Below are 20,251 nucleotides of genomic sequence, written 5' to 3'. Positions count from 1 at the left end.
TTGTAGTGATTTTCACACTCTCTTTATTTGAGCTCTGCTAATATTTAGCATTTTTTTCTTTCTGTGGCTTTCTCTGGCGCCGATCTCCATCTTCCCGTGGAATATTCCATTGGATTGGACTTACCCATTCTCACCCTGCCTCTCTTCTGTGTGTGTGTGTGTGCCAGCCCAGTGTATGCTCTCCTCTCAGGTTCTCAGACCCCGGGAAGCTGCCGGCTCCAGTACATCCTTTGTCTCTTCTCACGCTTGAGCCAAGCGTGTCTAAAGGCTCTGAAGCTTCGCCCCGGTTGGACCTGACTCATTCCCGTGAGGCCACCAGTGGTTCCAGTTTCCCCATCTGTGTTATGTCATGCCATTCCCTTAGTTTCAAATAAAAGGCTGTTTACTTGCATCTGCTGTTGGATTCTATTTCTTCATCAGACCTGTCAGTATTTCAGTACATAAACAAAAGACGGAAAATGTTACCATAGTAACTTTGCAGGGATTTAAACTTCCTTGAATTAAACAAATTTAAAAATAATGAATACATATGAAAAGCTACATACAGAGGCATAAGAGACATTGTGAGCACGTTTGATAAATGCATCAGCTTACTCGGCAATACAATGTGACATAAAAAAGTGATGCTACCTTTTGTTTGTGTTCATGTTACACCACTACTTAAAAAAAAAAAGAAGTAATTTGTTACTATAAAAGCAACACTATTTTGAAAACAGTCATCTGTATCAACTGTAATGCCACTAAATAATGTAGTTATGTTAGTAATGTTGTTATTTTTAGTAGTTACTCCCCAACACTGATGTGATTTTGCCTTGGTGAGCATTTATTCTTTTACGTTTCTGTTTCAAGTTTTATGTTACCATTTCTAACATACAATATGTACAAGAGAGTGACTTTTTATGTCTAGAACCAAATATTCAAGTGGTCTTACACATCCACGTAGCAAAATGTGTAACACGAAAACACACTATCTATTAATACATTCACAGTAACTGAATAATACAGTTAAGACAGGTACTGCAGCTGCATTAAAAGACAGTGTGTGTTCGTGGTAAGCAGTCCCATGTGGATGAGGTTCACCTGCAGGCTGCCTCGCGGGCAGTACTCAGTAAGGATGCAGATGTTGGGTGGATCAATACAGGCGCCGATAAAGTGAGTCAGATGCTCGTTCTGAACATCACGTATCTATAAAAATGGTCAAAATGAGCAGGAGGGAGAGCAGGAGAGAGAGAGAGAGAGAGAGAGAGAGAGAGAGAGAGAGAGAGAGAGCTGTTTAGTCCCTCTTTTCCATCAGTCCCCTGCTATTAATATCTCCCAGAACATCATATAAACTTAAAGGTACAAAACGGCACAGATGCACACTTACATGTTTGAGTTCAAACAGCACTTTCCTGGTGAGCTCGATGCGTTTTTTGTTGACATACTTAATGGTTGTAATGTTTCCCTGGAAAAGAGGCATCAACACACATTAGTTTCACTCTGATTGCTGTCGTGAGCTTAGTAAAGAGCCAGGAGGCTTTGAAGAGGGATAAAATGTACTTCATCATTTAAGAGAAGCGCAACATAATGCGTCAATTAAGCACCATCCTAATTAATGGGGAAAAGGATGACATGTGGACATGAATATCCGTAGTGATATATTATGGCAAATGTCAATTTGATTGATGAGGGGGCATGGCCAGAAGTAGTTGACAGATGTTTATGTTTGATAACAATAGCCAGAAGTAGACCGGATGCCTGTTTGGAGGATAACAATAGCCGGAAACGGTAGACCGGATGTCTGTTTGAGAGACCGGATATTTTGACAGGATGTGTGTTTGTGGTTACAGGATGTGTGTTTGACCTCTGGTTTGACCATTATTTGACCTTTGGTTTGAGGTTGAAAGATGTTTTAACTGATAAAAGTTTTGACCATTTTGTCGAGCGTGCGGTTTAAAAGGTGTCCTTTTCCTGTATATGTCGGCACATTCAGAAAATATTCTGAAGGGTGATGACCATGGCTGTTTCTCCGGTGCGAGTGCAATTACCCGAAAGGCTGACTTTTTAAGTGCAAGAATGGTTCGATCTGTCCACATCAAACATTGTGAAGCGTGAGTTTCCCGTATCCCACGAATGCGTTATCGGGTTCGAGTTTAATAAAACGACACGCACCATTAAGATCTACTCTAGGAAAATTGATGATGACTCATTCAGAGTCAGTGGTAGCTCAGCGGTTAAGGCTCTGAGTTACTGATCAGAAGGTTGGGGGTTCAAGCCCCAGCACAGCCAAGATGCCACTGTTGGGCCCTTGAGCAAGGCCCTTGACCCTATCTGCTCCAGGGGTGCTGTATCATGGCTGACCCTGCACTCTGACCCCCAGCCTAGCTGGGATATGTGAAAAAGAAGAATTTCACTGTGTATGTGCAAATGTGTGATGAATAAAGAAAATTATTATTTATTATTATTCAACAATCCGCCTTTGTTTATTGTGTAAAAAATTGGTGTTATTTCTATACTTGCGTCTGGAAGAGTGTTACAGCCGCCCGAGACACACCTCTGTCCATAATCGTATGGAATGGCATAACCCCAAATGTACGATTCAGAGTTGTCTGTGATTTTATGAACAAGAAGCTGGATGACCATGTCTTCATAGGCACTTTGGGGCTTAATACAGAAGATTCTGATGATGTCTCATCTTTCTCAGGAGACAGTGACACCGATTCCTGCGATACAGACTCTGAAGACACAAATGATGAAAACTATGACCGTGTTCTTGACATGTCGGTCTCAGTGTCTGAGCCTGTGTTGTTCAGGTTGCGTGAGGTGTTTGAAACAAACTTTATTTTTGACTGGTGCGATTTACCTGTGCTGAATGAGATTTTTCCAATGATAGACCAAATGTTTTCAAAAAGTAAACAGTAAAGAAAAAGAAATGTATGTGTTTATGTAAGTATGATGCTTGTATTTACCTGTTTTGAGTGAGATGTATAACTCAATTAAAATGTTAAAGACGAATAAACAACATATTTGTTTTTAACAAGAGGGTCAACTCTTTAACTTACTAGCCATGAGTAAGCAGGTTTTTTTCAGAATCCAACAACTGTCTTCTGTATAAATTAATGTTAAAACAAAATGCACTTACAATGATTATTTAACAAACTTTTAAAACTTTTAAACTTTTTATTTACAAAGTTTTTAAAGCACACACTCTTCATAGGAATAGGCAACTAAACACAACAATCTGTGTCACACAGCATCAGGAAATACAAAGTAAAATTAAACAAATGTTTAATTCAATTTAAATAAGCTTAATTCTACATATAAAATTAATGCTAAACAAATGTACTTGCACTGATTATATAACTGTCATGTTTAAAAAAAATTATTCACAAACTTTTTAAAGTTCAAACTTCTCATTTTCTTTAATTATTTGTAATTATTAATTAATATGTATAAGAGCATTTTCAGTTATTCTGTGAATCTGAATCATAACATGTACACTATTTAAACTTGATTATCAATTTAACCATGGAGACAGAGAGACCTACTTAAAAAAAATATATATATATAGAGAGAGAGAGAGAGAGGGATAGTTTCATATTACTCAGGTCTTGAAAAATTGTAGGATACTAAGACTGATATTCAAGATGTGATCAGAATAGTGCCAAAAACAGACTGTTGTGCGTGAAAATCCCAGGAGATCAGCAGTCACAGAAATACTCAAACCAGCCCATCTGGCACCAACAATCATGCCACAGTCCAAATCACTGAGATCACATTTTTTCCCCATTCTGATGGTTGATGTGAACATTAACTGAAGCTCCTGACCCGTATCTGCATGATTTTATGCACTGCACTACTGCAACACAACTGGCTGATTAGATAATCACATGGATGATTGTTGGTGCCAGATGGGTTGGTTTGAGTATTTCTGCAACTGCTGATCTCCTGGGATTTTCACACACAACAGTCTCTAGAATTTACTCAGAATGGTGCCAAAAACAAAAAACATCCAGTGAGCGGCAGTTCTGTGGACTGAAATGTCTTGTTGATGAGAGAGGTCAACCGAGAATGGCCAGACTGGTTCGAACTGAAAAAGTCTATCCATATCAAGCACCTACTTCATCTCATTACCAACTATTTTATACTATTGGACTGCTATCTTCTAAAAACACCTGATGAATCAATTATTTAAAACTGTCAATTGTACACAGTGTACTTTGAACTACAGAAAGCCACAAAAAGAGCCTTTTGTGATTATGTTTTAAAGTAGTGAACATTGTTAAAAGTACATTGAGTTATCTGAAGTTGTGACATTATTATTATTTCACTATGTTTTCATCACAAACTAGGGAAGACATACTCGACAGGCTTATGTTTGCTGCTTCTGCCCAAAAATTATGTCTCTGCCATTTGAAATAATATGAATACAACAGTGATTAATCACTAATTCAATGTTACCACTGTTGTGCTAAAATCATATATTCTGTTAATCGTAATTTTGATGATTTTAAAGAGAGAGATTAAGAAATATCTGTAATTATTTGATATATTGAATTGTATTGTTGAATGACTACCCTCCTGGTATGGAAACTTTGTCATTCCAATAAACTGTTCATGTATAACAATTTAAAAATAAAAGTCTATGTATTGTTGTCAACCGCAGGTGAAAATTAGAAAGACCAAAAAAGGACAAAGACCAAAAATATGAAAAATGTCAATACTTACTTTGACATCAATACCCTGTTAGAAGAGGACAACGATTATACATCAGTTGGTCTTTTCTACAAGTTTTAAATAAGTCTTTTCACCGGTATAAGGTTTATGTTTTAGTGTGTGCTGTACAGAAAGGGTGAGTGTTTAGTGGTGTCAAAAATGTGGGGAGGTCTCTGTCTTTAAGTTTTACCAGATGGTCTTTGGTGAGAGAAACCACTGAAAAGTGCTTGTTAACAAATTGGTAGAGAGAATATACATTTACAAATATGTATTAATTTAAAATAATATACTCAAATTTCAGCGATCTGAATCAATCATCTTAAATAGGATAAATGTTATGATTCAGAATAAAAGAATAAATATGAAATATTTAAAGATAATGAAACATATAATCTTTAAAAACAGCTTTAGATAAGTCTGGTAGTTAAATGACTGGTGTAAGTACGTTTGTTTATCCATATTCGTTTAAACTCAGTAGAATTAAAACTACTTACATTAAACTTAAGTAGAATTAAACATATTTACATCTAACTAAACATTTGTTTAAATCTTACTTTTGTAGAAATGTGAATGATATGGAATGTTGTGTTTCGCATAGTCCTAATTTTATTAACATTTGGTTCAAACATGTTATTGAGCATCATGTTAAAATAATAGACGGTTATCATTTTGCTTAATTATCATCAATATTGTACAGTTTACAAATCATTTTAAATAAACCAAAAAATAAATAAAAAAGAATCTCTCTCTCTCTCTCTCTCTCTCTCTATATATATTTTTTTTAAGTAGGTCTCTCTGTCTCCATGGTTAAATTGATAATCAAGTTTAAATAGTGTACATGTTATGATTCAGATTCACAGAATAACTGAAAATGCTCTTATACATATTAATTAATAATTACAAATAATTAAAGAAAATGAGAAGTTTGAACTTTAAAAAGTTTGTGAATAATTTTTTTTAAACATGACAGTTATATAATCAGTGCAAGTACATTTGTTTAGCATTAATTTTATATGTAGAATTAAGCTTATTTAAATTGAATTAAACATTTGTTTAATTTTACTTTGTATTTCCTGATGCTGTGTGACACAGATTGTTGTGTTTAGTTGCCTACTCCTATGAAGAGTGTGTGCTTTAAAAACTTTGTAAATAAAAAGTTTAAAAGTTTTAAAAGTTTGTTAAATAATCATTGTAAGTGCATTTTGTTTTAACATTAATTTATACAGAAGACAATTGTTGGATTCTGAAAAAAACCTGCTTACTCATGGCTAGTAAGTTAAAGAGTAGACCCTCTTGTTAAAAACAAATATGTTGTTTATTCGTCTTTAACATTTTAATTGAGTTATACATCTCACTCAAAACAGGTAAATACAAGCATCATACTTACATAAACACATACATTTCTTTTTCTTTACTGTTTACTTTTTGAAAACATTTGGTCTATCATTGGAAAAATCTCATTCAGCACAGGTAAATCGCACCAGTCAAAAATAAAGTTTGTTTCAAACACCTCACGCAACCTGAACAACACAGGCTCAGACACTGAGACCGACATGTCAAGAACACGGTCATAGTTTTCATCATTTGTGTCTTCAGAGTCTGTATCGCAGGAATCGGTGTCACTGTCTCCTGAGAAAGATGAGACATCATCAGAATCTTCTGTATTAAGCCCCAAAGTGCCTATGAAGACATGGTCATCCAGCTTCTTGTTCATAAAATCACAGACAACTCTGAATCGTACATTTGGGGTTATGCCATTCCATACGATTATGGACAGAGGTGTGTCTCGGGCGGCTGTAACACTCTTCCAGACGCAAGTATAGAAATAACACCAATCTTTTTACACAATAAACAAAGGCGGATTGTCGAACGAGTCATCATCAATTTCCATAGATTAGATCTTGATGGTATGTGTCATTTTATTAAACTCGAACCCAATTACGCATTTGTGGGATATGGGAAACTCACGCTTCACAATGTTCGATGTGGACAGACTCAAACCATTCTTGCACTTCAGGGCAAAAGTCAACCTTTCGGGTAATTGCACTTGCACTGGAGAAACAGCCATGGTCATCACCCTTCAGAATATTTTCTGAATGTGCCAACATATACAGGAAAAGGACACCTTTTAAACCGCACGCTCGACAAAATGGTCAAAACTTTTATCAGTTAAAACATCTGTCAACCTCAAACCAAAGGTCAAATATGGTCAAACCAGAGGTCAAACACACATCCTGTAACCACAAACACACATCCTGTCAAACTTTACCAACCCAAACTCACATTCTGTCAAAATATCCGGTCTCTCAAACAGACATCCGGTCTACTGTTTCCGGCTATTGTTATCCTCCAAACAGGCATCCGGTCTACTTCTGTTGACAGATAAACATCTGTCAACTACTTCCGGCCATGCCCCCTCATCAATCAAACTGACATTTGCTATAGTATATCACTACAAATAGCTCTCGTCCTCACAGGTTCTGCTAAATTGGAGAGCAGCTTGCTCATAATATGTATGAGGAATGGTCTGAACCATTAGCCAGAATATAATGCTGGTATGGTAGTGGTGGTCATTTAAAGATTAGCCCTTCCATTATTTCACATTTGAATCAGTTTGATAGTGCAAACTAACAATGTTGGCAATTCTATAGAAACAGAATATGTGGTAGAACAGTAACTAACATGAAACTTTGTGAATGGTTGGGGCTTTGCAGCCTAGTCGTTGTCTCTAATTGGTCAGGTATTACAAAAAAAATTATTTAAGGGTACTAGATTAATACTACAGGATTCCCACTTGACCAATACATTTCCATGACTTTTTCATGAGCTTATCAGGCAATTTTTAAAAATCATTTTAATTCGGTCAAAAATCTTTTTGGTTTAGACTTATCCATTGAAAAGAACTGACTCCAAAAAAATAAATAAATAAATAAATAAATATAAAAAAAATGTAATGACAAATTAGACAATGTTACAACATGACATTTAATTTTTACCTAACACAGGGTACTGACAAGTCTTTTTTTGCATTATATATATGTAATTGGTAAGTATTAAGTATTTATCAAACAACAATTCTGCCCTTAAAAGACAAACAGCATTACATATTTTGTCAAAATTAAGCTATGACCAGAATCGTGTCTCTTAGTCTATTGGGGCTTTTCCACTGCACGGTACAGCTCATCTTGACTCGACTCTGCTCAATTTTTGGGGGCTTTCCACTGTGGATAGTACCTGGTAAATTTTTTAGTACCACCTCAGTCGAGGTTCCAAGCGAGCCGAGCCGATACTAAATGTGACTTCAAAACCCTGCAGATCACTGATTGGTCAGAGAGAATCGTCACTACTAGCGTCACTGGATTTGCTACATGGGACATCAACCCGCTAGTTTTAAAGTTAGTAACAGCGATAGCAGTATCATTTGCTCACGCGACTTTCAAACTGTAAAAAGAAATGGCTGTGTGCAAAATGGCTGGGTGCAGACGTTCCTCTCGTTAGTAGCCGAGGAGAGGATCCTACGAGAGCTGGATGCTTAGAATCTGGTCTTTACAATGCATATAGCTGATCCTACCAATTCTTACATCATGCTCTTTAATTTGCTGTCAAATAAGAATGGTTTTGTTCTCATCATTTGCAAATATGTTATCACAACAATTAAATTCAGAGTTTGTTAAACCATAAAAAAGATAAGATGTGTGTTATATATCGTTGGAATGGTCTCAATTTGTAGAATGCAATGAGCAAATTTGTTTCACTCAGAGGCCAAACTGCAGTGAGTTTTAGTATATGAAATTCCAACAGACACACATAAATATAATAAACAGGAGTGTCTTTTTGTCATGTTTTTCCTTATTGCTTCCTGAAGCATACATATAACATAGACAATGATATATCGTAACTTACAGCAGACTACCTCTATTCAAACGAGCCCAAACACAACATAATATGATAAATAGATCTTGAAATATTGCTCAAAGAGTGTACATGGAAAGACGATGCACAATAGGGCACTCAACACACATTGAGTGTGTGTGTGTGTGTGTGTGTGTGTGTGTGCGTGCACATGTCCGAGGACTTTGTTTTTGCAAACACACATCCACGTATGTGCTCATCTAAAGGATTGGGATACTCCTGAACACTTCATATTTCTGTATTTTGTAGTCTAATGCATACATTTCCAATGGCCGTCATTTTTGACTGGGAACTCAAGTGTAACAAAGTGAAATAAACCCCAAAAAATGTAAAGAAAATGGTCCAGTTTTTTTGTGTTTCAGATACCATATGTGGACAATATAAAGGAATTTTATTTCAATTGGATAAAGAAAAAAATCGTGAGAAAAAAAATTGTAAGACTAAAAGTCGTCTGGGTCAAAATGACCAGAACACAACATAAGGGTTAAAGAGGTTGCCTAAGGAGCAACTACTATCAAGTCAGACAGAGAGGAAAAGTTGGGTACCACCACGTAAAGGTGATATGCAATATTATGCTTGTGAAAAATGTAATCGAGATAAAGCATGTAAAGTGTAAACTATAAAGGACCTAAAATAGATCCCTGGGGGACGCTGCAAGTTATTGGCACAAATTCTGAGGAAAAATACCCTACACTAACAGAAAAGATCCTACCTCAAGACAAGGCCCTGAATACCAACCACATTCTCAAGACGTTCTAAGAGAATGTTGTGGTCACTGGTATCATATGCTGCACTAAGGTAAAGCAAAACTTAGATTGCACAAGAACCAAAGTCAAGACTGATCAAAATGTCAAAATGTCTTTCAGTAGAGCAGATTCAGTGCTATGAGCCGGTCTAAAGCCTGATTGGAATTTATCCAAAATATTAAAAGTAGTCAGATAAAAAGAAAACTGAAAACTTTTTCTAAAAGCTTAGAAATTAAAGACAACTTTGATATAGGTCTATAGTTATTACAGACTGTAGGGTCTAAGAGGGGGCTTTTTCATCAGTGGCTGAACAATGGCATGTTTGAAGCTGTCTGTTACTACTACTGCTACTGTTTTCTAAGTATCTGTTTATTATGGGCATGACAGAGGTAAAATATCCAACTGAGAATTTGTAGGTTTCATATGGGAAATTATTTCAGATCATTGAGATGTTGACACAGGTTAAAAACCTGCAGGTGTTATCACAGAGGAATTCAACTCAGAATGGGACTTTATGTCCTGAATCTTATTAATTAAAAAATGCAAAAATTGCATACAGGTCTCAGAGGTGGCAACAGGATAAGCACTAGAAGTAAGACTGAGAACTAAAGAGAGCACAATTGACAATCAAATTAATGAGCCTTTGACAATCAACTTTTATGCATTCCTGGCAATCAAATCAGAAAAATATAAAAATTTTGCTTCCCTTAAGGATTGTTGAAATTCCCTTAAACAAGCCCTGAGAATATCATAATAGACCTGGGCCCGGTTGCAAGAAACCCCTAATCTATGAAAACCTTTAGTGATGACAGACTTACAATTATAACAAAGTGTTTTCTTAACTTAAGGGGTTACATGCAAGGGGTTATGGGCCCTTGAGTTTTTTTTGTTTGTTTTTTTACCCAAAGAATAATGTTGTAAAATGTTCACTTAAATGTATAAAAAAATTCAAATATAAAAAGTTGGCTAGATTTGCAGCACAAAATAAGGTGGAAACGCTTAATTACAGTCCGTGAAAATGGTCGATTATTGAGTGAATCTTGAAGCTTGTCAAGAACATGTGTGAGTCATATTTCACTCTAACACCAAAAGATGAATAACATAATAATAAATTATATTCTATATTCAAATATTTCAATATTTGTGTATGTATAAATATAACCTTCTAGTACCTTATAGTATCCAGTCTTGGCATATATCTGGAAGTTTCCATCCATGGTCAGTAGAGAGCCATAGTTAGATCCTCTCTGTAGGAGGAAGCATGAGTGAGATGTGTGAACATGACCACATGAGTGTGTTTAGGTTATAACTCCAAGAACCCGGATTATTCAAAATTACGCTGTGCTGTGTTTGTGTCCCCTCACCAATGACATGGTGAGTCTGCTGCAGGCCCTACGTAACACCTTTTCCATGTTACTCATCTGGATGTCCTCCCAGTGCACACGCCACAGCTGAGCGGCCAGTTCGTTCTCCAGCTTCAGCTTCCTGATGCACAATGAGTGAGAGACAGAGACAGAGAGAGAGAGAGAGAAGAGCATAAGCCAGGGAGAGGGACAATGGAAGGTGTGGTGCAATGGGGAAAATTAGAAAAAAAGGTGATAAGACAGGAAAAACAGAAGGAGAACAACAGACCCAAAGTAAAAAGACAATTTGTCATTATTTTTAATAGGCAGAACCGATATTTGCGTCACTAAATTGAACTTATGACTTATGAACACTTAAGGTAAGCTCAATAATCAATATCTGTTAAAACAAACTTCCTTTCAAGTAATGTATGTTGGGAATTGGAATCGAGAACCGGTTCTTATACAGAAACGGCTGAACTGAATATGATGAGAATGCGATGCACACAATAAAACATACAGTATGGCCAGTGTAAGAATTTATTCAATTGATGTGTGAAAATGGCTCTTAAGAGTCAGTTCTTTTTAATGAATCAGTCAGAAAGTCTCAAACTCATGAATTATTGGTTTTAACGCATTCACTAAATCGGCCAGATCAGACCTTAAAAAATGAACTGAGAATTGTGTTGTTTACATAACTAAGGGTTTGTGAGACTTAAATCAGAATATTTATTGATTGGTTGTTCATAACACAATGTGTAGTTAAAGATACAGCATCACAACACAGTTTTTTCCTGTAACGTTGTTTGTAAATGGTACTTCAATAAAAAAGGTGCCTAAATATTGTTTTTGTTTAGTATTTTTGTTCCGAAAATAGTTAACGGAATCTGAATCACAGCTAGAAACGTTACATTTCTTATGACTCGCATCCTAAGGAATGTCCTTTAGAGGCAAAGAATAGATGAAAATGAAACTTAAAAATGATTAACCTTTATTATCAGCATTTAAAGGATTATAATCATATAATGACAGAAGCTCGCAGACATTTGCAGAATTGACACAAAGCACACCAAACATCATTTTACTCATCTCTACTGCTGTTGGAGTCATTCTACAATTGCTGTGGCATTTCTATCTTAAAATTTGCAAAAAATAAATACATTTTTATTTATTAATTTATTAACTTTCTCATTTCACACGAAGTCACACTCAGTATTAATCTCGTCAATGAAATCACTAGCAAAAACGTGCGTTGAGGAAGATGTTTTTGATTAATCAACTATAACGAATACAGGACGAAAAAGACACATCATGACAATAATTAAACCATTTTATTAAAGCATACTGATGACGAAAATATTACGAGAAGAAAATTCTAGAGAAACATCTGTTTATAGAAAAATATATAATATATGGATTCATCTAATCCAATAATCCACTATGTTGGGGATTTTTCCCGCTTGAGCTACGTGAGTTGAACGCACTGAACACCGGCAAAATGAACCGCTATAAAACGGGTTAATTACCTCATTCAAACGCATCCTATTTATAGGCTACATGAGATTAATCAATATATCCACAACATACAGTATATGTTATATTACAGTTTACATCTGCATAGACAATGAAGCGAATGAACAGGTGAACTTGAACTACGTTTCGCACTAGGCTAGTCATAATTTGCGTACCTTGCGTTGTCACATGCGTTTTGAATACGGTGTTTCCGTTAAAAACAAGCTACATGCAAATTGATATCCTAAATTGGTTAAACATGGAAAATTAATAACAGTCTCTAAAGCATGAATAATTCAGTAACTTCTATAGAGTAGCTAATACTTCAGTATTCATTATATGCGTATACACAGTATTCAGGAGCTCAAGTTTTCACAACAAGGACAGTTGTGCAGTATTTTGTATTTAGCCAAACATATCTTTTATATGTTTGATAGATGTTTAAATTAAGAAAATGTTTACACATTTTTTCTAAATGATTAAAGATTACAGTTTGACATGTTTTTTTGTCACTTTGCACATTAACATTAACTAAATCATTTTATTTTCGTTGACTAAAATTATATTCCATTTTATTCAGAGTAAAACTGACTGAAATCATTGAATATGTCATGATGAAATAAAGACTAAAACTATGACTTAAACAAAAAACTGTGTAAAAATGAACACTGGTCACACTAAATAAGTGCAGGATTTGAAAATGAATTTAATTTACTACTGACTGGTTGGCTCTTTTTTCAGTGGTGTTATGTGCTGTTACTAACTTAATTAAGAGGTCAAATTTCATGATAATGTTGATTTTCATGATGCCATGATTACCAGAGCCATTGAAGAATTTCTCATGTAATTTCTCATAAATGGCAAAACAGGCTAATACCACTAACAATTCAAAATTTTCATGGATTGACAAAAAATTGTCATTGAAAACATCGACAATTATTTTCTATGCATATTATAACATAATATTGATTAACTTGACTTTTAACTTAATTCAATTTATGTAAAAGATCATATGCTTTCTTGTTTGTAAATCTTGTTTGCTACTTCTATTACTTTTCATTGCACATTACTGTAAATATTTATAATATAATTCATACTGTGCATAGCTATGGCTAAAATGTACAGTTATGTTTTTAATAGGAATTATGTACATTGCAGTTTGACTTTTTGCCTCTGAAAGCAAGTAACAGTGTCTGCCACCACAATTGTAGAATGACCAATTTGGAGAATTTGCTATTTATTAAAATGTGCATGTAAAAATAGACACACTGAATCACAGAACCACACATGGCCAGAAACAGAAGATCACCAACACATACTTTATAAGATTGACAGTCTAAAGCAGGTGTCTCCAACCATATTGTGAGTTAGAGCTAATTAAAGGGATAAAATAATCTGCAGGGCTTGTTTGATATAACCCAAAAACATCCATTTGCTATTTCTTTATCTTTTGTTTCAGGCAACAACACTGCTGCCATTTTTACTTTTAATCGTGATCATATGTACAAGGGATAATAATCTCATCTCTTGATATACTGGCTCAATAAATATTGTTAATGATTTATCTGAAGCATTTTAAATAAATGTTATACCACAGCACTGAATTATCTGCTGATTCATTTTCTATAACTGCCCGTCGCCTGACTATGAAGTAGTTCCAGGTCAGTCTATTGTAAGGTGTTAACACAATTTCGAATCCCCCCCAAAATGACTTTTAATATCTAAGGAAACATCACAGAAGTCACTCTCTCTCTCTCTCTCTCTCTCTCTCTCTTTCAGAATCTTGTTACTCTATATGCAATAATTGAATGTGTCACTTTTAATCTGAGTGGACTACGAGAAGACAGATAGTAAGTGCTATTTACATGAACTTTGTCCCCACTGAAAATGTAAATATAAAAATGCGTATTGAATATTGAATATATTATTATTATATGAAATGTTGAAATAGCTTTTTTTTTAATTCTATGCAAATAAAAAATAAATGAAAGAAAACGAAGGATTAATTTGGGCTATTTATAGAAGGTGCTATGTGGTTTCCTGATGGCTCTGTGCTGCCTGGAGACCACTGGAAACCACTTAAGCATAAACCAAAATGTGCTGAAATTGGGAAAACTGTTGAACATTTTAACTTGTAAATAAAGAAAACCCATCATTGGCTGCACTGCTTGGTATAATTACAAGAAATCATATTTGATTCAGTCACTGATTATCTTAATCGTATAAAGTCATGGAGATTTAGATGTAGACTGAGTTGATGTATCTATGTCGGTCTCTGGTGTGGTCTGGAAGTTAGTTCCCTAATTAAACACCAGGATCATATAGATGAAGAGAGATAGAAAGAGAGAAAGAGACATACACAGACAGACAGAGAGATAGAATATCAGACCCAGATAATATAAACATTACTGCACCAAACATGCAGTGATACATGTGTGTGAGTGACACAACAAAACTAGAATACTCCAATTATATTCATCAAGTTGATTAAAAGGCGAGCAACATTGCACAGCTTTAATTATAATGGGAACATTGTAGTTTTGTCATGTTGTGTTGCTCGCTCTCAGTGTAGACACAGTGTTGTAGGGATCTGTGTGGGTCTCGACTGACCTGTAGATGAAGACCGTGACCGTCACAATGATGATGAAAATGAAGCACACCACTATGGAGATCATCTGGTGCATGGTGACCGTCTCTGAGGAGTGAAACCAAGAGCACACAAATCTGCAAACATCTGAATTTTATTACAAATCACAGATACATGAGCACTGAGAACTGAGCTGACCTGCTAAAATCATTTCATTAAGGATGCAATCATATATTCAGTGTTTAGAGTGAACCAAATGTAAATCAACCATTGAAAAACCCATATTGGTTGACCACATATTGTTATTTTATTCTCTTCCTTCTTTACTCCTCTCCTTTTATTTCCCCTTTGTTTAACAGAGGACGTCAAGAAATTTAACATATACTGTATATAAAAACAAATGTCTGCTCAAAAAAAGAAAAAGATTCCTGACAAAATAAGATTTAAACAAATGGTTTAAATTGAATTGATTTAAATATGCTTAATACTTTGCTAAGTATAAAATCTGTTCAGTTAAAGGGATAGTTCACCCAAAAATGAAAATTATCTCAAATAATCATTTGTTCACCCTCATGCCATCCCAGATGTGTATGACTTTATTTCTTCTGCTGAAACACAAACAAATATTTTTAGAAGAATATTTCAGCTCTGTAGGTCCATACAATGCAAGTGAATGGGTTCCAAAATTCTGAAGCTCCAAAATCACATAAAGGCAGCATAAAAGTAATCCATACTCCAGTGGTTAAATCCATGTCTTCAAAAGTAATATGATAGGTGTGGGCGAGAAACAGATCAATATTTAAGTCCTTTTTTACTATCAATCTTCACTTTCACAGTCTTCTTCTTTTGTTTTTGGCAATTTGCATTCTTCGTGCATATCGCCACCTACCAGGCAGGGAGGAGAATATAAAGTAAAAGTTGACTAAATATTGAGCTGTTTCTCACCCACACTTATCACATCGCTTCTAAAGATATGAATTTAACCACTTGAGTCTTCTGGATTACTTTTATGCTGCCTTTATGTGCTTCAAAGTTTTGGTCACCATTCACTTGCATTGTATGGACCTACAGAGCTGAGATACACTATATTGCCAAAAGTATTCGCTCACCCATACAAATAATTGAATTCAGGTGTTCCAATCACTTCCATGGCCACAGGTGTATAAAATGAAGCACCTAGGCATGCAGACTGCTTCTACAAACATTTGTGAAAGAATGGGCCGCTCTCAGGAGCTCAGTGAATTCCAGCGTGGTACTGTGATAGGATGCCACCTGTTCAACAAGTCCAGTCGTGAAATTTCCTCGCTACTAAATATTCCACAGTCAACTGTCAGTGGTATTATAACAAAGTGGAAGCGATTGGGAATGACAGCAACTCAGCCACGAAGTGGTAGGCCACGTAAAATGACAGAGCGGGGTCAGCGGATGCTGAGGCGCATAGTGCGCAGAGGTCGCCAACTTTCTGCAGAGTCAATCGCTACAGACCTCCAAAGTTCATGTGGCCTTCAGATTAGCTCAAGAACAGTGCGTAGAGAGCTTCATGGAATGGGTTTCCATGGCCTAGCAGCTGCATCCAAGCCATACATCACCGAGTGCAATGCAAAGCGTTGGATGCAGTGGTGTAAAGCACGCCACCACTGGACTCTAGAGCAGTGGAGACGTGTTCTCTGGAGTGACGAATCACGCTTCTCCATCTGGCAATCTGATGGACGAGTCTGGGTTTGGTGGTTGCCAGGGGAACGGTACTTGTCTGACTGCATTGTGCCAACTGTGAAGTTTGGTGGAGGGGGCATTATGGTGTGGGGTTGTTTTTCAGGAGCTGGGCTTGGCCCCTTAGTTCCAGTGAAAGGAACTCTGAATGCTTCAGCATACCAAGAGATTTTGGACAATTCCATGCTCCCAACTTTGTGGGAACAGTTTGGGGATGGCCTCTTCCTGTTCCAACATGACTGCGCACCAGTGCACAAAGCAAGGTCCATAAAGACATGGATGAGCGAGTTTGGTGTGGAAGAACTTGACTGGCCTGCACGGAGTCCTGACCTCAACCTGATAGAGCACCTTTGGGATGAATTAGAGTGAAGACTGCGAGCCAGGCCTTCTCGTCCAACATCAGTGTCTGACCTCACAAATGCGCTTCTGGAAGAATGGTCAAAAATTCCCATAAACACACTCCTAAACCTTGTGGAAAGCCTTCCCAGAAGAGTTGAAGCTGTTATAGCTGCAAAGGGTGGGCCAACGTCATATTAAACCCTATGGATTAAGAATGGGATGTCACTTAAGTTCATATGCGTCTAAAGGCAGATGAGCGAATACTTTTGGCAATATAGTGTATTTTTCTAAAAATCTTCATTTGTGTTCAGTAGAAGAAAAAGAACATCATACACATCTGGGATGGCATGAGGGTGAGTAAATGATGATTTTTGGGTGAACTATCCCTTTAATGCCAAAGCAAATGTAGTCCTTTTGCCATTTTCTTACATGTACTGTGTTAAACCTATTTTTTATTTTAGGTTTTTAAAGTTCACTCCGCATTTATTTAAATTAAATTCTTCACATTTATTCTGTTGAATGTTATTCAATCTCCAAATCTTAAAAACAGACTGAAATATTGTTTTGGGTGTATAATGAGGGATATGGCCAAATTATTTTTGCTCCTGACATCTGCAGATGTCTAGATACAGTATGTTATGTGTTTGTTTCCTACTCTGTAACCGCAACTCTCTAGTCAATAAGCTATTTAAAGGAAAATGTAAAGGAAAAGTACACCTAAAAATGAACAACTCACAAAAAGCTACCATGTGACTTTATAAGACTTAATATAGTTATATAGCACATAGTAGTATTGAACACTTTAATGGAACTTTTGCATTTTTTTAAGCTTGAAAGCTTCAGCCCCCATTTATTGTAATTACATGAAAAAAGAATGACCAGTACATTCTTCAAATTTTATAATTGTTTTGGGTTTGGAACAACATGAGCTGATTTATTTACATTTTTCGGGGAACTAATCCTTTGAGGAACATTTACAAGTGATGAGACCAAGTATTCAAATAAATGAAGCTCCCACAATAATGACTAACTGCTGTGCACTATACCTTGAATCTGATATTAACCTCAATTTGATTACGAAATATTACAGGGCAACATTAAAAAACATGAAACACGCCCTAATATAATTATTACTCTTAATTATTGACGCCATTTATTTTTAGTTATAAAAGTTGTATGATCATTAGTTATGTTATCATTTATGATTTTGAGTTCTAAAGTAACCAAAACCATTTTTTCTAATGAAAAATAATTTAATATCACATTAAAGCATGCCATCAATTTAAATCCATTTGCATTGACACCAGCCTATATTTTGCGCATTTGGAGGCACGCCTCTAAATGCATATTCATTTTGGTGTAACACACAAAAATTGTGAAGACATGCTATTTTGTGCATATGAAAGATGTAAACCTCAGTAGATTTTTTGTACGTGCTATCAAGTTTGCACGTTTTTATACACGCAAACCTTTAATAAAACAGGGCCACAGTTTTTTTTAATTAATGAACTAGCCTACTTAACTGACTAATTAACCTATTGTATGGAGTAAATAGGGTTCTGCTTACTTGCCATGCAGGCGGGGTTGTCGTATTTGAAGCCGCATAGAGGCTTATCAGGAGGAGGACTCCCTTTCAGCCAGTGCACCTTCATACCTGGCTCTGGAATCATCTGCTTCTGACTGCCGTTATACACAGACACAATCTAGAACATACACATACAGATCATATCAGTTGTAGTGGTGAGATGGATTTAGCCGGTGATGGATTTTAAATGTGAAGAGTTGTATGTGATCAGATGAAGGGCCTTATACCTGATAAACTCCTGTATCAGTGTCAGTCAAGTCCCACAGAGCAAAGTCAATTTCCCGGTCGCCATTCTCATCTAGCTGAACGAGTCCAGTGACCCCTTTGCAAAAAACAAGCATCAGATGATGAAGAAGTATGATAACAAAACAACTGACATGTTGGTCAGGCTTCAAATTACACTCTTGAGCCTTATTTCTTTGATAGTTGCTTCAACATACAGTAACTATGGATATGTCCCACTAATGTTTAACAAACACAAACTGTCCAAATCCTTTTGGTCTTAATTTTGAACTGTATATCTGCTGTAATCATTGAAATAATAATAATAATACAATTTGGAACTTTTTTGTGTGAAATGTTTGGTTTGAAAAGTGTGCTTGTGCTATCTTTAAAAAAATGGCACATTTATACATTTTGAGTGTGGCATAAGTCTAAATACTGTTCGGGCCATTGTATTCCTTTGACATGTCTCTGTCAAATTGACACTGAAACATTGTATTTAGCATCTGGCCAAATCTGCACTGACACATCATTAACTGCTCTTGATGTAGCAGTTTAAATATCATTTACGAACAGATGTTGAAAAAAAAATGCTTGGCAAAAACTACACAAGGGGAAGGAGGCTAAAAGATAATCATACTTAGTTTATCCAGTAGATTTTCCCATCAATGATTCAGCAAGCACTGAGCAAGCACAGATAAGCGCTTTTTGCCAGTAATGTGACTCTTTCCTGGTGCTCAGTATTAATATGCACACTCTGATCATGCTTTTCAGATGCCTGGCACCAAGCCCAGCACACCTGAGTTCTGCTAACCCATGCAGAGATATTTAATAGACTTTTTCACTGGTACTTAAAAACAACAAGGAAATGGCTTATATTTAGATTCCTAACCTTGATTCTAACCCTAACTTGATTTCTTGATTTGATTGTTGTCTAGAAAGGGATAGTTCACCTAAAAATTTTAAATAAGTCATTATCTACAACATTTTCAGTAGCATTTTGTCTAAGAAAACAGTTGTGAAAACAGAAGTGCTGTCCACAGAGTAGCGCCAAAAATATTTAATACGGTCAACTGGAATGCATACTTTATTAACGCTACACCCAACCCAAACCACAACCCTTAAGCTAACAGTCAGTGGAGTAAAAATGTTATTTGCACCTTCAAATCCCTCTCACCATTGTTTATAAAAACACGCTTGCTTCCAGGTTTTCATGGAACGAGAACTCGTGTCTCCAAACTGCTTGTGCAACGTGCTATCAGTAACGCTGCTGGAAAAGGTAAATACATTTGAATTGATGCAAAAATGCCTGATGGAAGATGGCTCTTGTCAATAATTCAGCAGAATGGGGTCAATGTCAGGTTACCAGAACTTTCGGTGGCAACCATGTCGATTTCCTGTGTGATCATGCTGGAGGAAAATGCTGATGCTGTTTTTCACTGAAAATCTTTCCCTCTCCTGTTATTCTCAAATTTTATTCATACTTGTGTCCAATTCATAACACTCAAATGAATAACGGTCAATCAAAAGAACCAATGATGATTGATGTCGTTAACATTAAACTTGTCACAACACATCTTGAGGGGCCATGTTTGAACAC

The 20,251-nt window shown here is 36.0% G+C and overlaps 1 protein-coding gene across 1 annotated transcript in view; it reads right to left on the bottom strand.

Annotated features, from left to right (window-relative positions):
• LOC127425577 (atrial natriuretic peptide receptor 1-like) overlaps positions 1–20,251 on the bottom strand; it is a 184,632-nt gene that overhangs the window by 30,471 nt on the left and 133,910 nt on the right. Inside the window, exons 6-12 of the mRNA XM_051671711.1 lie at positions 18,657–18,751; positions 18,412–18,547; positions 14,819–14,903; positions 10,718–10,838; positions 10,526–10,600; positions 1,367–1,444; positions 1,081–1,185 (exon numbers count right to left, since the gene is read on the bottom strand). Of these exons, the coding sequence (XP_051527671.1) occupies positions 1,081–1,185; positions 1,367–1,444; positions 10,526–10,600; positions 10,718–10,838; positions 14,819–14,903; positions 18,412–18,547; positions 18,657–18,751 (695 nt within the window). The remainder of the gene's footprint in view (positions 1–1,080; positions 1,186–1,366; positions 1,445–10,525; positions 10,601–10,717; positions 10,839–14,818; positions 14,904–18,411; positions 18,548–18,656; positions 18,752–20,251) is intronic.

Source organism: Myxocyprinus asiaticus, chromosome 34 (assembly GCF_019703515.2).
Source record: "Myxocyprinus asiaticus isolate MX2 ecotype Aquarium Trade chromosome 34, UBuf_Myxa_2, whole genome shotgun sequence".
NCBI lineage: Eukaryota > Metazoa > Chordata > Actinopteri > Cypriniformes > Catostomidae > Myxocyprinus > Myxocyprinus asiaticus.
Note: the sequence above shows the minus strand (reverse complement) of the source record. Positions and strands in the feature narration are given on the sequence as shown.